At 39.6% G+C, this 26,242-nt stretch overlaps 2 protein-coding genes across 4 annotated transcripts; one reads left to right on the plus strand and one right to left on the minus strand.

Moving 5' to 3' along the window:
* Positions 1-903: 903 nt before the first annotated feature.
* On the plus strand, positions 904-17,741 carry coq8ab (coenzyme Q8A, genome duplicate b). Of its 3 annotated transcripts, none has more exons than XM_049595681.1 (15): positions 904-1,175; positions 1,759-1,894; positions 3,756-4,061; positions 4,182-4,248; positions 7,071-7,145; positions 8,999-9,124; positions 11,285-11,370; positions 11,454-11,594; positions 11,678-11,759; positions 11,908-12,001; positions 14,113-14,254; positions 14,454-14,561; positions 14,652-14,717; positions 15,406-15,492; positions 17,152-17,741. In XM_049595681.1, exons 2-15 carry the CDS (start codon positions 1,778-1,780, stop codon positions 17,443-17,445), a joined length of 1,791 nt encoding a protein of 596 aa, XP_049451638.1. In that variant the 5' UTR covers positions 904-1,175; positions 1,759-1,777; the 3' UTR covers positions 17,446-17,741. The 3 variants fall into 3 exon arrangements, with proteins under 3 accessions (XP_049451638.1, XP_049451637.1, XP_049451639.1); XM_049595680.1 differs by having other exon boundaries at positions 905-1,175; positions 3,753-4,061; XM_049595682.1 differs by lacking the exons at positions 904-1,175; positions 1,759-1,894 and having other exon boundaries at positions 3,923-4,054.
* Positions 15,517-26,003, minus strand: LOC125900604 (zinc transporter 2-like). Its single transcript, XM_049595708.1, has 8 exons — positions 25,945-26,003; positions 23,413-23,559; positions 23,155-23,308; positions 22,844-23,054; positions 20,737-20,842; positions 20,523-20,657; positions 20,069-20,228; positions 15,517-16,297 (listed from the first exon to the last, which is right to left on the minus strand). Exons 1-7 carry the CDS (start codon positions 25,988-25,990, stop codon positions 20,131-20,133), a joined length of 897 nt encoding a protein of 298 aa, XP_049451665.1. The 5' UTR covers positions 25,991-26,003; the 3' UTR covers positions 15,517-16,297; positions 20,069-20,130.
* Between the last annotated feature and the right edge of the window lie 239 nt (positions 26,004-26,242).

Raw genomic sequence — 26,242 nt, forward strand, 5'->3', positions numbered from 1 at the left:
TATTTGTTTGTATCTGTCTAATGCAGCCACACCTTTTGAAACACAAAAAAGATTTTTCCACAAATATTTCAATAATAATATTTGAGACTGTAAAATTTTAAGGGTGTCCGAAAACTTTTTTCCACCACTGTATATACATTATGTGTATTTCCATTAGTGGTTTGGGCTTAAATTTCATATAAGGTGGTATTAAAAAGGTCTTAAAAAGTCTTGAATATAACTTGGTTATATCTGTAGACATCCTGTGCATAACATGCCCAAAAAAAGCAACAACACATATTTCAAATATTGCATCATGATTCACGATTTCAGTGGAAATGGAATTTTTTGCAATTCATTTTCTATATCTGTCTGTCTAGGATATATTTATTTTATATAATTTATTATATTTGTATATTGTATTTTATTATATGTACATAATATTTTATCATACATGTTTATTTTTTGGCTCTGTACCAAACAAGCATGTTTCCTCATGTCTAGAATATGATGTGTAGGCATTTCTGTAGCACCACAATTCTTAATTTCAAATGGTATGTTGTGACACATTTTACATTTATCAAAAGATTACAGCTCCTACAACTTGAATATTGCTGACAATGTTCGATTTCGGTAATATTTCAATACATTGTGCTGGCCTATTTTGTTTTTCCATTTTTAGAGTTTTATTCTGAGTTTAATCATAAAGAAATATTTCTGAACAAAGGTGTTTTTAAATGCACTTTACCCTGACATTTATTTGATAACGCCTTGCATAATATTTTAACTACTTTTAAGTAGTTTTGTAAAGACAAAGAATCGCCTTTACTTTACCTCAGTTATTATTTTTCCGGATTTTCCTAATACACCTTGAACGCAGCATGTGGTTAGTTCGCGGGCCGCCCTTCCTGGACACGTCAGCCGTCACCCACGTTGAGGACGCGACTGACAGTTTGTCCAGCCAGTGCAGAGGGCTGGTGACGGCCGGAGCCCGCGGCTAAACTTTGCCTCATTGGTCAGTGTTCGCCAAACTTGGTCGCGGCGTCGCCTCGTGGACAACTTGCACGTCCTTCAGCGCGCCACTCTTCCTCTTTGTTGTTGAGGTGTTTGCAAGAAAGTGTTAAGTCAAGTCAAGGTGAAGGGCGGCTCGTGCTGCAGCTGCATGATGAAGGACTTTAGTTAGAAAGCTTGTGTTGGTGAGTTAAAGATTTAATGTTTCAGTGTTAAAATCATCGTAAAATCATGATTAATTTATTGTTCCATGTTGATTCAAAACTTTTCAGTGTTCATGTTTGTGTGTCTCTGCGTCTTATCGCACAGCCAGGTTATTAACCTGCACTGTATCACAGTTTGATTAGGTTGTTTTTGTCCTGCACGCTGCAGACATGCACTCATGCTTCATGCTACACACATGGGAACACACACTGATGTTCAGACACTGATGAGACTCTGACCTGGGAGCCTGTCTGTGTTCCCACGGTTCTGTGTTCCCAAGCTCACTGTGCTCTTATCATGACTCAGTAAGGTGACCCTTTAAAGGTTTATGTTCTCAGATGTTTGGTCAATGAGTTGAAGTCACCCACCTACAGCTTACAACCCTCAGATGCATTTGAAATCTCCACAGCTGCTGAGCAGATGGAAGTTCAAACTTTATTTGAGACGTCCGCAGCTCATATCTAGAGATGCAGGACCTTGGGAACATAGATGTGACTCCCTTCACCTCACTCCTCCATCTGACCTCTGCTCCTGAAACCACCCTGTTATTCCTGACTGTTGCAGGTCTGATACCATCGATGCCATGACAGGTGACGCAGTGGTCTGGAGGGGTCTCTCCTGGATGAAGCAGGCGGCCAGCAGAGCCCCACATGGCGGCCAGAGGCTGGTGAACTTCCATCACGCTGCAGGATCAGCCAGGGTGAGCGAGCCAGCCGCGGTTTGGCCCGTCTTGTGACTGCAGAGCTGGATTGAGTTTCACAAACATGCAACCCAGATTCTTCCTGAGTCTGATTCTGCACCATCACCTCATCCACACCACAGCACACACACGAGAGGGTTTATAGATCCTGATGAGAGCGGGAGTTTATGGCAAATAAGTTAAGTTTGCCGTGTTTCCAAATGAATTTGTGGTTCTCCACTTTTCTGGCTTGTGACCCTTAAAAATAAAGGAGTGTCTTCTTGTGGTGCTTCAATTAGTGATTTTCACCTTGAAACCTTTCTGATTTGTTGAATTTAATTAACAAAGACCTGAAGGTAAAACTATCCCATATTGCACCTAAAATGGAGCGGAACAATTCCTTTTTCTCTTCTTTTGCCCTATTAAGCTCAAAATCACAATTCTTAGATAAGTTTTACCTCCTGAAACAGTAAAATCAAATTCTCTCCATCATATGTCAGAGTAGAGTCAGTGTTTTCCCAAATGTTGTGTAGAGTTGTCATGGCCATGTCATCAGCCTACTGGAGGTGCTCAGCAGAGTTGTTGTTGAGACCGTGTTGACTGCCTTAAGGGCCGGGACACATGACACACATCTTTAACCACCTGGAAAACACGGGGTCAGTCACTGGGTGCTCCTCTGCTAACTTTCAAGGGTGCAGAGGCTCGTTAACTAGGCCTGTGTTATAGCCTTCTTACCAGAAATCCTGAGTTCGGAGCCCATCGTCTTCCAAGCGTTGATTTTAAGTTTGTTTTAGGCCTGAAATATTGTCTGTGTGTCAGATGTAAAGCTCTGGGTACCCCTGCACTACAGTGATCAACTTCTGCTCCCTATTTATCACAGACTGATAATTACAAAACAGGAGAAAGATGTCTGCCAGCTGTGATTGGTTGTTTCTCGTCACATTAAATGCAGCGTGTGTTGCTGCATTGAAAAAGTCGAACGTAATATACTTCATGGAGGCTGTCGCAGCCTGAAAAACAGGCACTTGAGAACACTTCCAAGCTGCGATGGTGTGGTTCTGGCCCTGACAGGACCCGACAGGTTGGGCCGGGTTCGGATAACAAATCAGAAATTTTGCTCAGGTACAGTTCGGGTTCGGCCCCCTTCACATGCTGCTGTGTTGTGCTATGGTCCATTCAAGTGCTGGAATTTGTTACTCACATGACGGCGCCTGAACGCAACACAGACCAATAGTTACCTTTTAGGCAGGAGGTGGTTAATATTCAGAGTGACCTAATGAAAATGGAGGACGCTAGATGAAACTTGCTATCAGGGAAGTTTACACATATTTACACACTGTCCATGTGTGATCACTGTAAACAGACAAGCTGTAACCATGGTAACAACAACTATGTCAGGCAACAAACTGCGTCGGGCTCAGGGCGGGTTCGGACTAAAAAATCAGAAATTTTTTTTTTTAAAAAAAGTAAATAAATAAATATAGTAAACTTACAAATATAAAAAGTCCAGTGTGAAGGATTTAGTGTCGTCTAGCAGTGAGGTTACAGAACTGAAACTTCTCCTGTGTGCCAAGCGTGTGGGAGAACTACTGTAGCGGAAGCAAAAATGTAAATGACCTGGTCTAGATCCAGTTTTTGATTTGTCCGTTCTGGGTTATGTAGATATAAACAGCTCATTCTAGGGTAAGGACAACTGATTTTGTTACCTTTGACAGAGCCAGGCTGTTTGCCTCTGCTTACAGTCCTTTAGCTAAGCTAAGCGAACCAGCTGCTAGCTTTGTATTTATTTGGCAGACATGAGTCAATCTATAGCTCACAGACTATTTCCCAAAATGTTGAACTATTCCTGTACTCATATGATTCATGTTTTGTCGTCCAGAAGACGTTCAACAAGCAACGAGAGGTCTGCGCCCACAGACCAATAGCAGCGCAGCTTCACAGATACTCCACCATGGGAGCTTGTTTCAGCACCTGCTTCATCGGCGGCGTAAACAGTGGGCAGACGACCTGCGGCGGACAGCCCAGCACTAAACGTCTGAAGTACCACAGGGACTGGTCACGTCAGCTGTTCTGTGGACATACGAGGTTATTTAACCAGGACAACTCCACAGTGGGACGTCTGACACAGGAGGACGTCGATAAAGCGGGAACCGCCAAGAAAGCGGACAATAATCCATATAAGCAAGTGGTATTCACACTAACACTTTTATTTATCAGTGTTTGAAGAATATGGATCAACTCTCTGTGTTTGATTGTCGTGGTTATTGTTCCTGCTTCACACAAGTTATATTCTTTCCTTGTGTTTCAGCTCAGTGACAGATCCAAAGAGAGGAAGGTGCCCGTCACACGGTTAGGACGGCTGATGAGTTTTGGAGGTAGGTGTGTGTACTGATATACTGGTATACTGGTCATGTTACAAATGAAAAATTATATTAATATCACCATAGTTCCCATCACCAGTCAGTGTTAGATTACTGGGCAGCTGCCAGTGGCTGGTAGAGAGTGATCTAGAGTGATCTTGTGTGAATGTGAAGCAGAACATGGCTCTATATGCATGTTTACATGCTTTTATTTTTCTGGAACTTAAAAGATGCCCTGTGGAGTTTGCCGCATCAAACAAACTTTAAGTCTACAGTCAGTGTTTCCAACTAAAAACACATTGTGTGTGTGTGTGTGTGTGTGTGTGTGTGTGTGTGTGTGTGGCTATCCTTGAGGTTCAACAAATGTGTTGAAATAATTTCCTTCCTTAAAAAGCACTTGCAAAGCAGATTTTTTTTTTTTTTTTTTTTTTTCCCCCGAACAGTTTGAACCAGCAGTGTTTGCATCCGTGTTTCTTCCTCTTCTCTGCGTTTGCTGGTGCATCGCTGCATTTCTTTGGTGCATTACTGCCGCCTGTAGATCAGAGTGGAAGCATATGAAGCCATCAGCAGGAATGTGTGTCATGTCAGTCACGTGCACAAAAACAAATAAAACACCAAGTACAGTAATTTCCAGCACAGAGCTTTTATCTTGAAGTGCTATTTTCTGCTGTAGAGTGAGTGACTAACAGACAGCTACTAGCTCAACGATATGCTAAATGCAAGTATGACGCTGAATGTATTAAACTGTGGGAACTAATGACTAAGGAGAAATCTGGACCAGTTGGGAACCACTGCCTTAAAGGGTAACTAGCATTTTTCAACCTGGACCCTGTTTTCCCATGTTTTTGTGTCTAAGTTACTGATGGGAACAACAGTTTTTGAAACTGGTCCAGTATTGAGTGAGGCGAAACAGGCTGCAGTGTAATCCCTGCAGCCAATTGAGCACTTTCAATATGTGTCTAATAAAAGTGCTTGTTTTTTTCCACTGAGTGTCTGACAGCATTATGGAAGGGATCCCTACAGAGACAGACCTTTTTGTTAAAGTGTAAGATCCTTTTTGTTTAACCAGAAATCACTATCGCCAAATGAACCAGACTCCCTTTAAACAAACAGTGATTTTATCATTACTAAACACACTTCATTTAAAGATGACAGAAGCAAAATGAAACTCCCAAAAGCTGTCTTGGTTCGTCTTTCCACTGTTCCAACAATCACCAACTCTGGTTTGGTTGAATTAAACCCTTAATTCACCCAGTTAGATGTGAAAATATTGTGGCTCTATACACGCTAAAATTACTCATTATTTAAATGGAGTCTTTGGCGATGGCAATTTCAGGTCTGTTTCTGTTTTTCCTACAGAGACAGTCCTTTTAAGAGAAAGGACTGTCTCTGTAGGGATGCTTTCCATAATGTTGTCAGGCTGTTGGTGGCAAAAATAAGCACATTCAGGAGACGTAAATTGACGGTGCTCAATTTCCTGCAGGGGTTACTGTACATTGCAGCCAGTTTTGCTGCTGCAGGCTGCAGCGCTGTTGTGCAACACTGGACCAGTTTAAAAAACTGTTGTTTTCCAAAAACCTGGGAAAACACGGCCCAGGTTGGAAAATACCAAAGTTATCTCTTCACACTACTAAGGGTCAGAGAGTCCACAGGATACCTTTAATTCACTTTTTTAAGAATAAAAGTATAGTTTTAAAAGTTCAGAGTTAGTCTTCTGTATGTTAGAGTTGAAGCCATTAGTCATGTAGTTGATCGAATGAAAATTTATCTGCAACAATTTCAAGTCTTTTTTAAGCAAAATTCCCAAATTAATTGGTTTCAGATTTTTATAGTTGTTTAATTTTGTTTTTCTAACATTTTATAGACTAAACAATTACTTGAATAAATATTACAAATTATTAAAAAATATATTTTTTAGTATTTTAAAAAAAAAAATAATAATAAAAATATATTTTTAAATAATCATTCTTAATTGTCTTTTGTGTGTGTTTGCTAACTAGCATAATGTTGTAGTCACTCATTTGTTTGAGTTATATTTATTTATTTATTTTTTCCACTGTACAAAAAGAACTAGCAGCTATTTTTTCATACACGAGTTGTGTAAACAAGTGCAAATGACATTGGCAGTGCTGGCAGTTTCTCCCGAACAGCAAGGGCTCATGGGAGATAAACAAGGCGGCATGCAGGATCTCGACACGGCAGAGTTTATGTGCTTTCATATTAAGTGCTACTAATGACACAAATATAATTTTATCCTCTTAAAACTACTTTTACAAGCAGAGTTGTTGCTTATTTTTATGTGTAGTTAAGTGTTTGAGATCAAGATTTAATTTTGGATTGAGTAGAGAGGGTTTTGCATTGACGACCTCGGTCACCAGTTTTGGAGAGCTGGGGTCGGATTGTGGGAAGTGCCAACGAGCTCCTTCACAGGACTGAAATTACAGAGTGTCAATAGCTGGGAAAATGTGTCTGGGATTTGCCAGAGAATCCAACTGATAAAAAAACATGCTATTATCAAAGGGCAGCACACTTAGAGTAGTATCAGTTGTTTCCTCCCCGTCTTTCTTGGCTGTAAATGATCCCTGAACTCTCAAAGGTTCTGACGGAGCGTTGTTTTGATAAATCAGACCCGCCTCTGCTCACTGATTGCTGTTATCACGTCCTTTTTTTGTTACTGCTGATATCAGATGCAGAGTAGGACATTGATAAAGGTAACTGTGGGTATTCATTAAAAAAAAACAGTTGCCAGGTTGAAATGTTAACTTCACTTTAAACAGTTCCCGTCAACTAAACAAAGTTTGTTTTTGTTTTTTTGTGTTTTTTTTTTTTTTTTGCAGGTCTGGCGTTTGGACTCGGCATTGGGGCGCTCACTCAAGTGGCGAAGAAGAGCTTCAAACCCCAACAACAGCAAGGTGATAAGAGGAAATTGTTTTATCTGTGTCTGGAGGAGTTTTATGTGTTTTAATGATCATATTATCACTATAAAGACAAACATGCTCTCTCTTCATGTTGACGCTGTAGTCACTACTGTGCATATCATTTAAATGAGAGGACAGAATCAGCTTATATGTTGTGATCATTGATATCATTGATATGGTGTGTAGAGCAGCATGGAAATATAAAAGATATATATGGTTTTGTCTGCTATAGAAATATAATAAAAAATGTATCATAAAATGCCATAAAAACAGTAGTATGTAATTATAGTATAGTATGTCATACTTTTTTGTAAAAAAAAAAAAAAAAGGAAAAAAGTCAGTATAATGTCATAAAATGTTTTTAAAAAGTCATAATTTAGTATGATAAAAAAAAGTTTAAAAAGTAATCGTATGTCATAAAAAAAATCAATTTCAATCAGTTCAATTTTATTTATGGAGCCTGTGTTGCGTTCAGGCGTTGTCACATAAGTGACAAATTCCAGCGCCATAGCACAACACAGCAGCATGTCAAGTGGGCCGAAACCGAGCAAAATTGCTCAATTTTTCATTTGTTATGGAGTCCATGATTTCCCTGTGACACTTACAAATGTTTGCTTAACTGTGCTTGGAAGTTGTTTTATGAGGCTCTGGTGTCTTTCAGTTGTCTCTTTGTCTTTGACGTTACATGGCTCGGCTTTCTCTCGCATAAAATTCTTTCTACTTTTCCTTGTGCTGTGCTGTCTCAAAATCCACACACTACAGGAGAGGCAGTCACGTTCACAGGCACACACGTTAACATTTATTTACATTAAATCGCAAATGGCAGCCTTTTATGCGGTTATGTAATCGCACAGCCTGACATCGCAGTTGCGATTAGATTAATCGTGCAGCACTAGTCACAATGAGACAGAAAGAGAGACAGAGAGAATGACAGAGACAGAAAGAGATGCAGGACAGACGGTCATGGCAGTAGCTTACAACAACATTAATGAAAGTAATAATAACATTAATGAAAGTAATAATATTAGAATTAGAATTACAGCTATTGTGGTACAGTATGTATATATATATATATATATATTTTTTTTCCCTTTTAAAGTTATGTTTTTGGGCATTTTGCCTTTAATTGATAGGACAGTCAAGTGTGAAGGGGAGAGAGAGGGGGGGGGGTGACATGCAGCAAAGGGCCACAGGCTGGACTCAAACTCAGGCCGCTGCGGCAACAGCCATGTACATGGGGCGCCTGCTCTATCCACTAAGCCACCGACGCCCCAAAAGTATATATTAATATCTGATAGTATTCATATGTGTATAATAACAGAAGTATGACTAATGATCACAGCAGTAGCAGGAGGCATCTGGCGTAGTATAGAATAATAAAAAAAAAAAGTATAAATAAATAAATAAATAAATAGAAAAGTCATAGTATAAAAAAGTAATGGTATGTCATAAAAATGTTTAAAAAAAAGTCATAGTAAAGTATAAAAAAGTTAAAGTATGTCATAATTTAAAAAAAACAGTCATAGTATAGCATGTCATAAATGTTTGTAAAAAAAAAAGTTATAGTATGTCATAAAATGTTTTTAAAAAGTCATAGTAAAGTATCATAAAAAAAGTTAAAGTATGTCATAATTTTTTTTTTTTTTAAGTCAGTATAGTATGTCATAAAATTTGCAGAATCTAACTGACAAACGTTCCTGTGTTCATAGATAGTGGTGAACATAATATTATCATTACTACTAGACTTAGGAACTACAGTAGATGAATATGAAAAATTTAACCAGTAACAATCTTATGTGTAGCTAAAATACAACATCACCTGTACTGAACAATGTGTGTGTTTTTAGGTAATAAAAAAGCCATACTGGACTCGAGTGCTTTCCTCTCTGAAGCCAACGCTCAAAGAATCGTGCGGACTCTTTGCAAAGTTCGAGGTGCTGCTCTGAAAATTGGACAGATGCTCAGTATTCAAGGTGAGGTGTCACATATAAAGAAACTGATCTTCAGTGACTCAGTACGAACTGATACTACACCTCACACACATTCTGCGAAGGCATGTTATTGACAGTAAATGTATCAGTGTGAACACAAAGGTTCAGCTTTCACCAAACTCAGACAGTAAACTGGTGCTGCAGCGTCCCAACAAGACCTCATACTTCTGATTCAGACTCATTGGCAAACACACAAGATCCCTTCACCAGCAGCAAAATGTCATCACCTAAAATAAACCCGAGGCCAGCTGAGCACAATAAGTGCCATTCCAGTTGGTTATAGTTGGCATCCACGGCTCAGCTGACACTCAAAACAGCGTGTTACAGTACAGTGTTGTCATGCTCTTAGATATACACGGCCCCAGTCTGTGCCTCGTGTTATCATTACAGTCGAGTCACCAGGTGGAAAATGTATTTACTCAAGTCACACTGAGATTAAACCTTTCTCAAGACCGACCAGGTCATTAGGGCAGCATAAACACCGCTACAACAGATAAATACAACTGTCACACACCACAAATTAGCAAGCACAACATCCAGTTAAAATGAAATACAAAACAACAGTTACATTACATGAACAGGTTCTCTAATTAACCAGAGTGCTTTCTTCTCCGTCATTATCCAGCTCCAACAATTTCAGGTCCCTCTGTGCTTTATTCCAGGAATAAGAAGCAGCATATTCGCAAGGTTTTTTTTTACTAGTTTTGTTTGAACCTTGGGCCCCAACATCTATACAATATTGTCATAGTGCATGTATGTACACTGAAAAAGAGGAACCAGCCCGAGGAGAGATCTATGTATAAGAACCAACCAATGCGGAAGTCTACGGACGTACATAGATGGCCATTTAGCAGCAGCATACAGTAAACAGTGGTGTACGCAGTTTCCACAGCCAGCAATAAAATGTAAAGTAGATTGTTATACAGTGTCAGACTTCTTCAGGCAGTGGTCAGGTGCATTCATAAAGGGCAGATCACTGTAGTCTAATATAGGTAAAAGAAGAAAAATGCAGAGATTAGATGTGTCCTTTCCGAGAGGGAGAAACAGAATTTATTAATGAAAATGAAACCTAATTTAAGTTTTAGCTCGGAAACAAGGTTTTCACAGTGTGGTTTCAATGGCAAGTTTTGATTAATTATAATGCCTAAATATTCACATTGTGATAATTTCAATTTTAGGATCTTAGGAAGATTAGATGTTAACTTTTTGCTATTTGAAATTAGCGTGAATTTGGATCTGTCCACTGAACACCAGCTTGAGTTACATTAAATGACACTGACTGCAGAACGTCAGGAGTCTGTACTACTGACGGGGATGTGCATTAGATAACTATGTAATACATCGAGGTTTTAAAGGTCCAGTGTGTAAGATTTAGGGGGATGTAGTGGCATCTAGTGGTGAAGATTACAGAATCCAACCACCTGAAACTTCTCCTGGTTAGAATCCTTTCAGTGTTGAGCAGGTTTTTACCTGGAGCCGAATTATCTGCAGAGGTCTCTTCCTCTCCAAAACAAACACAACAGGTGATTTAAAACTGGTAAAAACACTGAATCGAGCAGTTTTATGATACAAATCAGTGTCTCTCCAACGCTGTTTGACATGTTGGAGACTGGCGGCTCACCCACCACGTGCTAATGTGTGCTCACCTTTTATCTCTGATAACTTTACATCCAGATGTTCATGAGATTTTTGTATTTGTGGAGGTCTTTACTCTCCAAAGCAAACCAACCAGGTGATTTAAACCGGTAAAAACACAGAATAAAGCATTTTTACACTGAAAATCAGTGTTTTTCTGACGTTGCTCACAGCACACATTGGCTTCTTACTATGGTGGCCGTGTTAAAATGTCGAAGGCTCTATCTGGAGCCAGTGTTTGGTTTGTCCATTCTGGGCTACTGTAGACACATAGTGAACATATTGATCTCCATAAACAAGGACCTGCCTTCTATGTAAATATAGCCGCACTTTCTAAGGTAACAAAAACACGACGATTCTTATTTTCAATTGATGATACACTAAAGAAAACATACTTATTATATTGTATTCCATTTCTGCCAATATGTCCCCCTAAACCCTATAGTCTGGACCTTTAAACATTCATGCATAACAGTTTACTAACTCTGTTTTCTTCTCTCCTTTCAGATGATGCCTTTATTAACCCCCAGTTGGCCAAAATCTTCGACCGTGTTCGACAGAGTGCAGACTTCATGCCACCGAAACAGATGATGGTACAGTATGAAGAGGCACAGCGAACATCACACACTCATTAATCTTTTGTTCATAGCTGAGTCAGTTTGTCTCTGTTCTGCAGAAAACCCTCAACAGTGACCTCGGCCCAAACTGGAGAGACAAGCTGGAGTACTTTGAGGAGAAGCCGTTTGCCGCGGCGTCTATCGGTCAGGTGCATCTAGCGAGGCTGAAGGACGGCAGAGAGGTCGCCATGAAGATTCAGGTGAGAGGAGAGAAAACACAGAAGTCAACTATTACAAAATATAGCCCTTAAAAAAAATCTCACTATCAAACCTGTTGTTTCAGTACCCCGGAGTCGCCAAGAGTATCGACAGCGACGTGCGTAATATCATGACCGCTCTGAGTTTAAGCAACGCGCTGCCTGAAGGTAACATTGTCTGAGAGCTTTTTATCTTCTCTGTGATAACAGCTGCTTTTGTCTGATGTTTGTAACCTCTGATATTGTCAACATACTCTCCGACAGAAGCTTGAATGTCATGAGTTTCAGCTTTTTTAACATTTGCCTTCTTTCCCAGGTCTGTTTCCTGAGCACATGATCGAGGTCATGAACCGTGAACTGGCGTTGGAGTGTGATTACATAAGAGAGGCCAAGTGTGCCAAAAAATTTCAGTAAGTTCACACTTGTTCCCGCCACACAGACCGACTCTGGGATTCATGTCAGTGTGTTAGTCAGAGTTTGCACAGCGTGGATCCTCACTGTGTGTCAGTGGCTTACAACCTTTTTTTAAATCTGCTTTAAACAGTATGAGTAGTTATGAGTAGTTAAGAATCTTAATAATAATAATAATAAATACTTTGTAGAGCCTTGAGAGGATCAAACTACAGTATTTTACAAGAATAATTAAAGCCAGCAATAGGTGTGTGTCTGAATTTTTTTGTTTCTTATTTTCTGCTTTGCTAATCACACGACCGTACAGTGCGTGCACCTACTTCACGGTTTGGTCAGTGACCCGAATGTGCAGTCGTGATGAGATACTGGAATGTAAACCACAACCACAATGTTCAGTTTAACTAATGTTAGGATGTCTGAACTACAGAAACGTTCAGGAGAAGGTGGAAGCTGCTAAAACTTGCAAAGAAGGACTTAGTCAGCAGGAAAGGGCGTGATAGTTTGAGAATCTCTGGGTGCTTTCAGACCTAGAGTTGTCTTGCTTTGGTCTGAATCACGGACTAATTTTGTTTCAAAATTGTGTAATTGTCTAGAGTTGGTTCGTGTTCTCACAGCAGCATTTACAAGCGGACCAGATAAAATGCTTGCGGGATTGGTCAGAATTTCCATGCAGGAAAAATCCAGGAAGTAAAGCAAACGTTGAAGAAGAGTACACTTGCAAGATAAATGTGACACTTTCTAATGTCACAATGGAGGGACAACTACGCAGGCTGATTTTAGCGCTGCTCATCGTGGACTATATTGCTGTCATTGTTCATTTTAGTCAAACCATACAGTTTGAAAACGAGGCGCGGCTCCAACTAGAAAACAATGTTTTGATGCATTGGATGTGCTGAATGTGCATATTAAGGCAGTACAGGAGGAGGTGCACATTAATAATCCTCCAGGACTGTAACATGCTCATGTTTAACCCAAACAATGTGTCATGTGACTGCAGTTGGCTCAAATCCAGGTCGGAACACGTTCTCACCACAAACGAACCGCACCAGAGTTCGTTTGTAACTGGACCGAGACCACCTCTTCAAGAAGGTCTCGGTCTGGTTGTTTTGGTGCGCACCTGAGTGTGATTGCTGTATGAGCTGGCTCCCTTGTCTTGGAATGACGACCACACTATGCCCCCATCTATCTCCAGGTCCCTACTTAGTGAATTACCTCCTCCTCCTCCTTGTGGAAGCATGTTGAAAAGCTTCGAGTATCGGTGTGTAAAACTGAATTGCTGACTGGAATATTGGTGACATATGGACGCCCTTCTGTGTTTTGGTGAACATATATACATTGTTTTGAGGATAAATGTGTCGCCAAACTCAAAGAGATAAAGCAAACTGGACATTGGTTTATTCTCAGCCCAGAACACCCCTCAGTGGCTTGTTTAGACATTTTGTTTTGTTAAAAGTCGCTATATGACCGATGATGTGCTGTGAAAATGTCCCGTAAGATTCATCTCACAACCCCCAACTGGGAACCAGTGCTGTTTATAACTGTGGTGACTGTCAGTGGTTCAAATCTGATGTTCACTCAGGCTGTGAGGAAGATAAACAGTGCTTAAAGGAGCAGTTTGACATTTCAGCAAACGTGCTTATTTGCTTAATGCAAAGAGTTTGATGAGAAGATTGATTGACACATGTCTGTGCAGTAGATATAAAGCTACAGCCAGCAGCTGGTTAACTTAGCTTAGCATAAACACTGGAAACAGGTGAAAATAGCTAGCCCCGCTCTGTCCAAAGCTAACAAAAACTGCCTACCAACACTTTATAAAACCTCACTAGTGAGCTTTAGAGGTGCTGGTAGATAAACTTTGTTGCCTTTAGATGGACCCATGCTAGCTGTTTCCCACTGTTTCCAGTCTTGATGCTAAGCTAAGCTAACCAGCTCCTGGCTGTAGCTTTAAATTTACTGCACAGACATGAGAGTGGTATCAATCTTCTCTTCCAACTCTCCAAAGAAAAATAGCATATACTCTTATTTCCCGAAATGTTAAAAACATTCCTTAAAAGAGGAAAGTTTATACGTCAGCTGTCAGGGTAATGATGGCTGTTCTCCTGTTCTCCAGAGAGCTGCTGAAAGATCACCCGTTCTTCACTGTGCCAGATGTGATTGACGAGCTGAGCAGCCCGCGTGTCATCACCGCAGCGCTGGTCCCCGGCTTCCCCCTGGACAAGGCCACCGATCTCCCCCAGGAGCTCAGGAATGAGGTAGGACCGCCCTGAACTCTGTACAGCTTACTGTACAAATTACATCTGTGCTCTGCCAAGACATCTGTGGCTTTGGTTCAAGTTCAAAGTGGCTTGCCAAATGCAGAAACATGCCATTTTTTAAAACCACTGAGGCATGTCAGCTCAATTGTACTGTTTATATAGAGCAGTTTTCTTTCTCCTCCTTTGCATCTTATAGATTTGTGAGCAGATCTTGATTTTGTGCCTGAGGGAGCTGTTTGAGTTCAGATTCATGCAGACTGATCCAAACTGGTCCAACTTCTTCTTCGATCCACAAACTCACAAGGTCAGTTTGTCTCAATCCTTTCATTTAATATTCACACTGTTAGTACTTGTCATATTTCCCCCCCTTTATTTTTACGTTCCATGTCTTCAGGTTGCGCTGTTGGATTTTGGAGCCACTCGTGGATTTGATAAGAGTTTCACTGACACCTACATTGAGGTGAGAAGCCAGAAAAAATTACATTTACAGTACAAATCATGTAACTGTAAACTTGTTGTCATGCCCACCACAGAAAGCCCGCCTCTCAAATCATCTGATTGGACGATGGGGAAAAAGAGATGGTGGTGCGCTTTTCCACTTTGAGTGAAAACAAATTCAAATACCTCAAACAAAAAGCTTCATTCTCATTAAAAACAATTACAAAATGTTACCTCCAGCTGCTAAGACGCTTCCTGTGTGATCAAGGCCTCAGACAGATTTCTTGTTAGAATGACATACAGATGTATCGAAGACACTTTTCTTGTTACAACACGATATAAATCCAGTCAGTGCCTAAAAAGAGAGCATTGCAGTCTAAAATGACAATAACTGGTTAATACTAAAGTTTCATTTCATGTTTGCGATAAGACCTGTCCACCAACATACAGTGTTGTCGCAACAAGAGAAGTTTGTTATAAAAACAGCATGATGTGGTGTGAAGTTATAACAAGAAAAACTGGAATAATAGAGTGAACTGTGTATTGTCATAACATAAGAAGGGAATAAAAATGACAGTCTTGGTTTGAAATGATTCAGATGTTTAATAGAAATCCATAACAAGCTTTATTTTCAAGCAGGCAAACATTTCATTACATGAGGACTGATTTATTTATTTTTTAAAATAACTTTCGCTTCCATTTCTCATCAGATCATTAATGCAGCTGCAAACAGGGACAGAGAAGGCATCCTGAAGAAATCCAGAGACATGAAGTTCCTCACGGGATACGAGTCAAAGGTAAGAAACATCCTCACCATATACCACAACAGTGTGTAATCAGTGACATGTAGTTACAGAGTGTCTGTTAAGAGTCATTTTATTCCTGAGAATACCTGATAAAAACCACAAAAACCTTCTGCAAAGACGTCACCTCTTTAAACTCAGTGGTGGAAAAAGTAACAATACCACAGTGTAAAAATACTTTGTTCCCAGTAAACGTCTTGTATTCAAAATTCTACTGGAGTAAAAGTATTATAGATAAGTATGCACACACAAGTTATCTGTTGCGCCAAGATAAAATACCTTTTGCCAGGATTTCAGAGGCTCTTGTTAGTTCAGTTGCAGGGAAATTTAAAGCTTTATCATTTTAAATATTGTATCTATAAGTACATGATGACCTTGTGTAAACTCCAAACTGAGTACATCTAATCAGCGACAAAACTGAAAGCACCTGTGAGGGGTATATGGGGACTTTAGTCTTTGAGTTGACAACTGTGCTGTAATTTTAAAATTACAATATTTCCTCTGAAATGTTAGAGTAGAAGCATAAAGTAGCATAAATTGGATATACTTATTTAAAGTACCTGTTGAATCTGTTTGGAAAAACCTGCACTTTATAACCAACTGAACAAAAATGAAATAACATTTAATCATAAATGTATTCTGTTTACAAACCTATGAACCAAAGATTAGCAACAAACAACTATTAAAACATTAATCATCATTTAATAACTTATGTGGCATTAACTCTTGTGATCTCTGTCGACCTCCACTGGTGACCAGGATGAACTGCAACAACAGTAACCGCACAGGACCCTCACGTCTAAAAAGAAACACAACAGAAATATTAAGTATACAGGTGAATTTATCAGTAATCACGCTAAATAATGTTGTAATAACGCTTCTTTGTAATTTGACATTTACTTAAAAGGTGTCATAAAAAAGGAATAGTATAATATAGCATTTAAAAAAAGATTGTAAAAGTCACTAAAACATAGTATAGCATGTCAAAAAAAAGTCAAAACGTCATAAAAAAAAAGGTATAGTATGCTGAAAAAAGTCATTAAAAAACGTAATGGTATATAGCATGCCAAAAAAATTCCAAGATGTCACAGTGTAGTGTGTCGGAAGAAATTCATTAAAAAAACATCATGGTATATAATATGTTGGAAAAAGAATAGTATTTAAGAAAAACAAAACTTATAGCACGTCCTAAAAAAATCTACAGAAGACATAATACAGTATGTTGTTCAAAACGAGTCATAGTATGTCCTAAAAAGTCTACAAGAAAAACTTCAGTGTACTATGTTGTTTAACAGAAGCCTAAAAAAATCTACAAAAACAAAGTCATACTATAACATGTTCTAAAACGTCTACAAAAAATGTCTTAAAGAAACGTCACAGAATACTCATGGTATAGTAAGTTCTCAAGAGTCAGTGTGATGCCATTAAAAAAAAATATTGCATTGGATGACAAAACAGAATAGTTTGTTGTAATAAAGTCATCTCAAAAAGCCATAGTATAGTATGTCATGAACAATGTAAAAAATATATGTACTATAAGTTTCTGCTCTGAAACTGTCACATTTGTGCTCACTGATCCTTTAGTTTAAAATTTTTGGGTCGTCCAATTTTGCTATGAGGCCTGTTAACTAAAAGGTTGCGCTCTGTTTTCAGTCGATGGAGAATGCCCATGTGGATGCAGTGATGATCCTTGGTGAGGCCTTCTCCTCTGAGGAGCCCTTTGACTTTGGAACTCAGAGCACAACTGAGCGTATTCACAGCCTCATCCCTGTGATGCTAAGGGAGCGACTCACGCCGCCTCCCGAAGAGACATACTCCCTCCACCGCAAGATGGGCGGCTCCTTCCTCATCTGCTCCAAACTCAAAGCTAAAATAGCCTGTAAGAACATGTTCCAGGAAGCGTATCAAAACTACTGGAAAGACGGACGCCCTGAGCCGACAAACTAGTTGCAGACTGGTCTGTTTCTGATATGTTGAACAATTTAACTCACACATTCTGAATATTTTCTTTGTGCAACCTGGGCCAGATAACGTCCATGTGAATCATGTCTGCGTGTTTCATATTCCATTACTCACTGACCAGGACTACCATCCAGTCTAACATTGCTGTTTAAAGTAATGTTTGAAGATCTTCTGTATGTATTGTTTGAATGAATTTGTTGTGTACAAGGTCAATTGTGTGTCAATGTGTTTGTATTTCATTTGACTGTCAGTTGAAATAAATTTACTGAAGTGGAATCAAATCAGCATCAAAGATCTGTACATTGCAAGCTACGAAGATGAACCTCAACCAACTGAAATAATGTCATATCATGAGGAAAAAAGTCATAGTATAGCATGTTGTCCAAAATCATGAAAAAAGTCATAGTATAGCATGTTGTCCAAAATCATGAAAAAAAGTCATAGTATAGCATGTTGTCCAAAATCATGAAAAAAAGTCATAGTATAGCATGTTGTCCAAAATCATGAAAAAAAGTCATAGTATAGCATGTCATCAAAAATCATGAAAAAAAGTCATAGTATAGCATGTCGTCAGAAACCATGAAAAAAGTCATAGTATAGCATGTCGTCAGAAACCATGAAAAAAGTCATAGTATAGTATGTCGTCTAAAATCATGAAAAAAGTCATAGTATAGCATGTCGTCCAAAATCACGAAAAAAGTCATAGTATAGCATGTCGTCCAAAACCATGAAAAAAAGTCATAGTATAGCATGTCGTCCAAAACCATGAAAAAAGTCATAGTATAGCATGTCGTCCAAAACCATGAAAAAAAAGTCATAGTATAGCATGTCGCCCAAAACCATTAAAAAAAGTCATAGTATAGCATGTCGTCCAAAATCACGAAAAAAGTCATAGTATAGCATGTCGTCCAAAACCATGAAAAAAAGTCATAGTATAGCATGTCGTCCAAAATCATGAAAAAAAGTCATAGTATAGCATGTCGTCCAAAACCATGAAAAAAAGTCATAGTATAGCATGTCGTCCAAAACCATGAAAAAAAGTCATAGTATAGTATGTCGTCTAAAATCATGAAAAAAGTCATAGTATAGCATGTCGTCCAAAATCACGAAAAAAGTCATAGTATAGCATGTCGTCCAAAATCACGAAAAAAGTCATAGTATAGCATGTCGTCTAAAATCATGAAAAAAAGTCATAGTATAGTATGTCGTCCAAAATCATGAAAAAAGTCATAGTATAGCATGTCATCAAAAATCATGAAAAAAAGTCATAGTATAGCATGTCGTCCAAAATCATGAAAAAAGTCATAGTATAGCATGTCGTCCAAAACCATGAAAAAAAGTCATAGTATAGCATGTCGTCCAAAATCACAAAAAAAGTCATAGTATAGCATGTCGTCTAAAAAAATGAAAAAAGTCATAGTATAGCATGTCGTCCAAAACCATGAAAAAAAGTCATAGTATAGCATGTCGTCCAAAATCACAAAAAAAGTCATAGTATAGCATGTCGTCTAAAAAAATGAAAAAAGTCATAGTATAGCATGTCGTCCAAAACCATGAAAAAAAGTCATAGTATAGCATGTCGCCCAAAACCATAAAAAAAAAAGTCATAGTATAGCATGTCGTCTAAAACCACGAAAAAAAAGTCATAGTATAGCATGTTGCCCAAAACCATGAAAAAAAGGTCATAGTATAGCATGTCGTCCAAAACCATGAAAAAAAGTCATAGTATAGCATGTCGTCCAAAACCATGAAAAAAAGTCATAGTATAGCATGTCGTCCAAAATCATGAAAAAAGTCATAGTATAGCATGTCGTCTAAAATCATGAAAAGTCATAGTATAGTATGTCGTCCAAAATCATGAAAAAAAGTCATAGTATAGCATGTCGTCCAAAATCATGAAAAAAAGTCATAGTATAGCATGTCGTCTAAAATCATGAAAAAAGTCATAGTATAGCATGTCGTCCAAAATCATGAAAAAAAGTCATAGTATAGCATGTCGTCAAAAATCATGAAAAAAAGTCATAGTATAGCATGTCGTCCAAAATCACGAAAAAAGTCATAGTATAGCATGTCGTCTAAAATCATGAAAAAAGTCATAGTATAGTATGTTGTCCAAAATCACGAAAAAAGTCATAGTATAGCATGTCGTCTAAAATCATGAAAAAAGTCATAGTATAGCATGTCGTCAGAAACCATGAAAAAAGTCATAGTATAGTATGTTGTTCAAAATCATGAAAAAAAGTCATAGTATAGCATGTCGTCCAAAATCATGAAAAAAAGTCATAGTATAGCATGTCGTCAGAAACCATGAAAAAAGTCATAGTATAGTATGTCGTCCAAAATCATGAAAAAAAGTCATAGTATAGCATGTCGTCCAAAATCATGAAAAAAAGTCATAGTATAGCATGTCGTCCAAAATCATGAAAAATAGTCATAGTATAGTATGTCGTCTAAAATCATGAAAAAAAGTCATAGTATAGCATGTCGTCAGAAACCATGAAAAAAAGTCATAGTATAGCATAGCATGTCGTTTAAAAAGATTATAGTGAAGTATGTCATGAAAAGGTCACAGTATAACACTCAGCTGTAACAGTAGAAGGTCACCTACCAGTGATGGAGGTGTCTCAGTCCTCATACAGTCCTCACATTGTGCCTTCAGCAGTCGTTCCTTTAACGCTCCACTTGGATTGTGACGCTGGAGAACCCAAACTCAGAGCGCAGGAGCTTTGAGGCCTTCATGAGGACGATCTGTGCATCAGCATCTTCCTCTGAGGACACAAACACAACATCTTAAAGTTCTGGTTTACAGTCATCTTAAACATGTGTCATAACTTTACAGCCTTGGTCTGTCCTGATATTCAATCAACAGAGACGCATCACCAGAGATATCAGAGTCATCTAATCTAAATTCCTCTTGTAGCAAATACAGATTCTTTCCCCTCATCTCTGTCATTATGTGTTGTGATATTAGTCTACACAGGGCTTTAAACTTGACTATGTAACGTGCTGCTGTGCACCACCTCCCCTGCAGCCAGCCTGTGTGTTAGCAGTACTGATCTTACCTGTGACCACGTGGACAGAAAGCAAAGAGCGAGTCATGTTGAGGCTCCACACGTGCAGACTGTGAACGTCCACGACTCCTCTGACAGACAGCAGCAGCTCTCTCACAGCGCTGGAGTTAACGTGCTGAGGAGCTCCTGCAGACACACAGACGACAGTAACACACAAACTACAGTCCTTACAATCATAATGTCCCCACAGGCAGAGTGTGTTTACCCTCCATCAGGATTCTGAAGACGTCCTTTGTGACTGGAAGAGTAGTGGCAACAACAAGAACCGAGAACAGGAACGTGCAGATGGGATCTGCTACTTTATACTGAGGCTGTGAGGAAACAGATGTGATTAAAACAAATAATAAAAACACAGAACAAATCTTGGAGGACTCAAGACGATCTTTAAAAACAGTTCACTAAAGCTGCATTCACACCAAATCTGGCGTGGCAGAAGTTAACCAGAGCTGTGCAGCGGTTTGGGAGTCTCACTTAAAGGAATATTAAACCCACAAAATGACCATTTGTAAATCAGTCAGTCATAACTCCTGTGTACCCTTCTCCAGCAAAGTCAAGAGCATCTGTGTCATCCTTTATAACTCTTTAATTCAAACCCCACATAAAAATATTACCCAGACTGCTTTCTTCCAGCCTCCACTTAAGTGTCTCACACATCTCCATGGAAAACAGCAAATATATTGACTTACTGATTTAGTGGGGCCTCGTTTCACAACAGCAAAACTATATCAGAACAGTTTAACTGTTAATATCTTAAGTTCTGGTGTTAAACACAGCAGCATAATGCACACTTCATTTCTACTTTTTAATTGCTTTATATTTACACACTTGTCTCTCATAGTCTTATTCTCATGTCTTATAATTCTCTATTCTTTACATTGGCACGACTGTAACAAATCATAATTCCCCCTCAGGGATCAATAAAGTATTTCTGATTCTGACTGAATGAGTACCGATCATGAGACTGGATTAATGAGACTAACTGCACAAACTGTGAGACAGTTGGTCAACAGGGGCCAGCTGCACAGAGCACCTTAAGTTGAGATTTTCCTTCAAGTCTGACTTAATGTTTCCTTGAAAGAAAAAAAAAACAGTTGCACAAAACATTTTCATTTTCAAGTCCTCTTCTTAAGGTTTCCTGAAAATATTTATTACAAGCATTTAAGTTTTTCTCCTTATCTTGGTTTTACACTTAAAGCATTGCTTAAAGTCTGTTAAACTGCTGCACAAAGAACCTTAGGAACCAAAGTAAGGACAAAACAAATCACCTCTGACTCCATCTTAACTACAACATGGTTAACTTCATGGGGATAAATGAGAAAAATCAAGGCACCTCGAAAAGTGTTCCACGACCGTGAGAACCTGATGGACACGCTTTACGATGAGCAACTGATTTTGCACTTTAAATTTTACCATAAGTCATTTTATGAGTGTGACCGCCTGGGGTTGGATGACTCAACTTTCCAAAGCTGTGCTCCTCCAGTACCTTTAATTCATGAGTGCTCTGTTTCCCGTCAGTTACTGGTGAGGTATTTCATGTAAGACTTAAGTGTCATACTTAAGGAGCAAATTTAAGGTGCACTGTGCAACTAGCCCCAGATCTTTTGATGTCGTTTTGCAGTTGTTAAATGGGGTTTCCAAGTGAATAAATCAATGTGTTTGCCGCTTTCTGCGAGGCATGCGAGAACAAAGCTTTCTTCACAAATTCAAAGTACCACAGAATAAAATAATGATACACAAGTGGTCATTTTGCGGCAAATTATTCCTTTAAATCCCGTCTGTGGGGCTGTGCAGAGTGGAGAGGGAGCGCCAATCCTCCCATCTCACCAACTCAGTATTTTGACTTCTGCAGCTCTGTTTAGCATGACTGTGCCACAAAACACACAAACAAAGTGAGTTTTCTCCTTCTACACACAAGCTGTTAAAACATATTTTCTTTTACTCACCGTAATATTTACTGATAGAAAGAGACTGTATTGCTGGTTCCTGTGGAGTGTGGATGTCTCTCTGGTCTGATCACTAATTACCATGATTGGGTGCAGCTGTGTGTGCGCCCCTTCCCCACTCCCACACCTGTTTGTGTGTGGTCTAATGAGTATTTACAGAGGTGCAGTGGTCACTTTGGTGATCTCTAAACTTTTCCTCCAGCGCCATCATCTGGTCGAAATGTGTCCAATACTTTAGTTCATGACCACATACCTGCAAAGCTAATGGTGTTCCCATCATCCTCAGCTGTAGTTTGTGTTCAGTGCTAATTATCAGAACATTACATTATCTTAGATGTTGCTCCCTGTAGTGTTTCACCTGCCACTGACCCAGAAGTGGATGACAGTAGCAGCCAGCAGGACTCCCACACTTTGCACCAGATCTCCCACCACATGGATGAAAGCTGCCTTCACACTGGCGTTGCCGTGGCTGTGATGGTGGCTGCTCCCCTGACGCCGTTTGTCTGTCTGTGGCCGGCTGGCATTAAACGTGTGACTGTGGCCGTGTGATGCTCCGGACTGATGGAGGATCAGGACCATCCTGAATAAAAGTACGAACTGTTTTTAAAGTGCGTCTGATCCCTGCTGACCCTCCTGTACACCTGACACAAGAACAATGATGGTGAGCTCATTGTACTCACAGGACGTTGACCGCCACAGCACAGCCTGAGGTGATGAGCATGACCTGACTGTCGATGTCATAGTCTCCGTCGGTGATCCTCTGGATGGCTGATATGACGAGCACTGCTGTCACGGCCCAGACTGACACTACTGACAGCAACATGCCCAGAATCTCTGTATGACACAACGACTGAGTCAGACAGGACACACAACGTTTATAAACTATATCAGCTTATAGTACAGATACTGTATATTCTGAACTATTATTTGGGTGTCACCTGCTCGATGCCACCCAAAGGTCATGGTGTGTGTTTGAGGCCTGGCTGAGATCCACAGAGAGAAGATGCTGATGACGATGCTGCCAAAGTCAGTGAGGAGATGAGCTGCATCCGTCATGATGGCCAGACTGTGAGCAGCGTATCCGCCTGCAGAGAAGAAGAAGAAGGTGTTTGTGTGAATCAGGGGAGTGTTGAACAGCAGGCTATGACATCCACTGTTTGTTTAGATCCCAAAGGTTTTAGATCTTTTACAATGTAAAAATACACTTGTCCGTTTTCTCTGGTGGACAAACTATGTAATCAAGACACTGTGTGCAAATTACAAAGTTATTTTGGCATTTCTGTATTAACTTTAGTAATATTTTACCAGCTGACATATAAACCAGTACAGGTAAATCTGCAACAAACTCATACAGGCTGATCTATAGTCTCGCCCTAATCCTGTTCCGCCAGACCTGTCTCATGCTGTGCCAGCACTGTAGGAAGGTCTGTCTGAACCCATCGTTATTCCACACTAAGGGGAAAAATGCTCTGGGTTGTTTGTATTTCTTTAAACCAACCACAGCCGTCTTGGGTGGGGCTAAGCCCATGTTGCAATATCGGCACCCTTACAAAATAGTTTAGAGGGGGAACTTGTTTTGGTGGAACATTTGCATGTAAGAAGTCGATACCCGCAAAAGTAAACACAACATATAACATAAAAAGACGTTTTGTCATGTAGGCCGTCAGATCAGAGGCCGTTGTTTTATGCACAGCGCTAAAACGAAGTGTGTTGATGGGTATCGATTTTACCAATTTTATCATGTGGTTGTTTTTTTGGTAGTCTTATCTATAGAAGTGATAATATAAGCTTTGCATGAAGAAATGTACCTCTTTATATGCTTCATCACAAGAAACTAAAGCTCTCATTTAATGGTAGCTGAGCAGAATGTTTAATATAAAAAGTAGATGTCATCTAGATGTATTAAAGCTATAGTGCGTAACTTCTACAGGTCCGTAAATGTCCGTTTCACCCAAGCCACTACTAGAGGAGATGACACAATGCTGATTAAGCCGATCGGCTCCTCTAACATCTCGCGGTATTTTTTAATATATATCATTTTTAGTATGCGTGTCGACCGGCGACATTCTCACGCTGGCACACAGGAAATGCTTCCGCACAACAAGAAGGGAGGGGAGGAAGAGCGGAGAGTGTCATAGCAAGAGGTAGAGCGCAGGTAGAAAGAGAAAGCAACATGGCGGAGAAGCGGCTGAGACACGGCTCAGAAGTGGATCCTATCACAAAGGCGTGTGGCGACTGGCGAGTGTTACTCTGCGTACATGGAATTGCCGCCGGCTTATTAGTTGTAATAATGCATTATCCGCTGGGAGGCGACAGAAGTTATATATCTATAGCTTTAAAGCTTTAGATGGTAAATTATAAAAATAACTTTTTGTCACATTTTTTGAAACTGTCACTACATTCACACAGTAGTACATCAGACAGATAATCTGTTAAAAAAAAAAAATCTGCCTCCTCCTCCTTGTAGAGCTTCTAATGGCATTTGCAGGAGTCCACCATATGTAAACGAAATCAAACAATTAGAGCCGAGGCGTCACTAACGCAGCTGTCAATCATGTCAGTCACTGCTCATGAACTGTTTTCAAACTGTTAAACGAGGCAGCGCTGATCAAATATGAAACGATATTGTGACTGCATTATATATTTCTTGCTTGAATTTTTTTCAAAAACACATTTTAAAGATATTTTTGGGTATTTTTTGCCTTTAATTGACAGGATAGGTAGGCGTGAAGGGGGAGAGAGAGAAAGGGAAAGACACGCAGCAAAGGGCCACAGACTGGAGTCGAACCTGGGCCGCTTCCCTCCAGTCACTGGGCAGTACTTCAATCTACTGTCTTCAAAATGGCAGCCGGGTCACAAAAGTTCTCATTTTACAGCTAAACAGTACACTACAATATGTTTCTGAAAACATCTGTGGTGAGAAACAGGCAACACAGTAACAGAATCTTTATTCATATTTGATCAGCGCTGCCTAGTGTGACAGCTTGACTGTAGTTCACAAGCCATGAGTGACAGCTGCATTCAGGACTCTGCCATTAGAGGCACAATAAGTAGGCAGGGTAACAAGATGTTTTTCACACACCTTTTTGTCTAATGTACTTCTGTCAGGATGTAGTGAGAGTTTCAGCAAATATGACTTAAGTTATTTTCATAAAAGTTACCAGCTGTAGCTTTGACCGACAGAAAATGGTAGTTCTCAAGTACAGTATGTCAAAACTTTACTTAACCCAAGTGCCTGAGTACTTTTCCTTCGTATGACTTTGTCCTGAAGCTCATTACCAACATCAACCACCACCACTTTTCATTGTCCAGCTGCCAAAGTAATTCACATTTACAATTTCTTTTACTGACAAAATGAAGAGTAATTCAGGATCCAACTATCTACCACCTGTTTAAAATTCATTCATAAAGTATCTGGTACACTTGTGGCAGGCTGAAGTCAGTTATGACAACGTTTTTTTCCATCTTACCAATCACTTCTCCGGTCATGAAGACAAGGCTGACAGCACAGGCCATTAAAAGCCTCCTTCTGGCCGAACGTCTCACGTCACTTTCAGCCACCGACATGGAGTCGGTCTCTTGGCAGAGCTGGTCGGGCTGCCACAGGCCGTCCACACTGGAGGCATCTTCACTGGACCCTGATGCAGAGTCTGAATTTGTGTCCTCTGGAAAACTCATCCTGACAGAGGACACAACTGTGAACGTATACACTTAAGACAGTCTGAGTGATTAAATATGTACATGAGCATTAAAAACCATCTGTGATGA

The sequence above is a fragment of the Epinephelus fuscoguttatus genome, linkage group LG14 (assembly GCF_011397635.1).
Source record: "Epinephelus fuscoguttatus linkage group LG14, E.fuscoguttatus.final_Chr_v1".
Taxonomy (NCBI): domain Eukaryota; kingdom Metazoa; phylum Chordata; class Actinopteri; order Perciformes; family Serranidae; genus Epinephelus; species Epinephelus fuscoguttatus.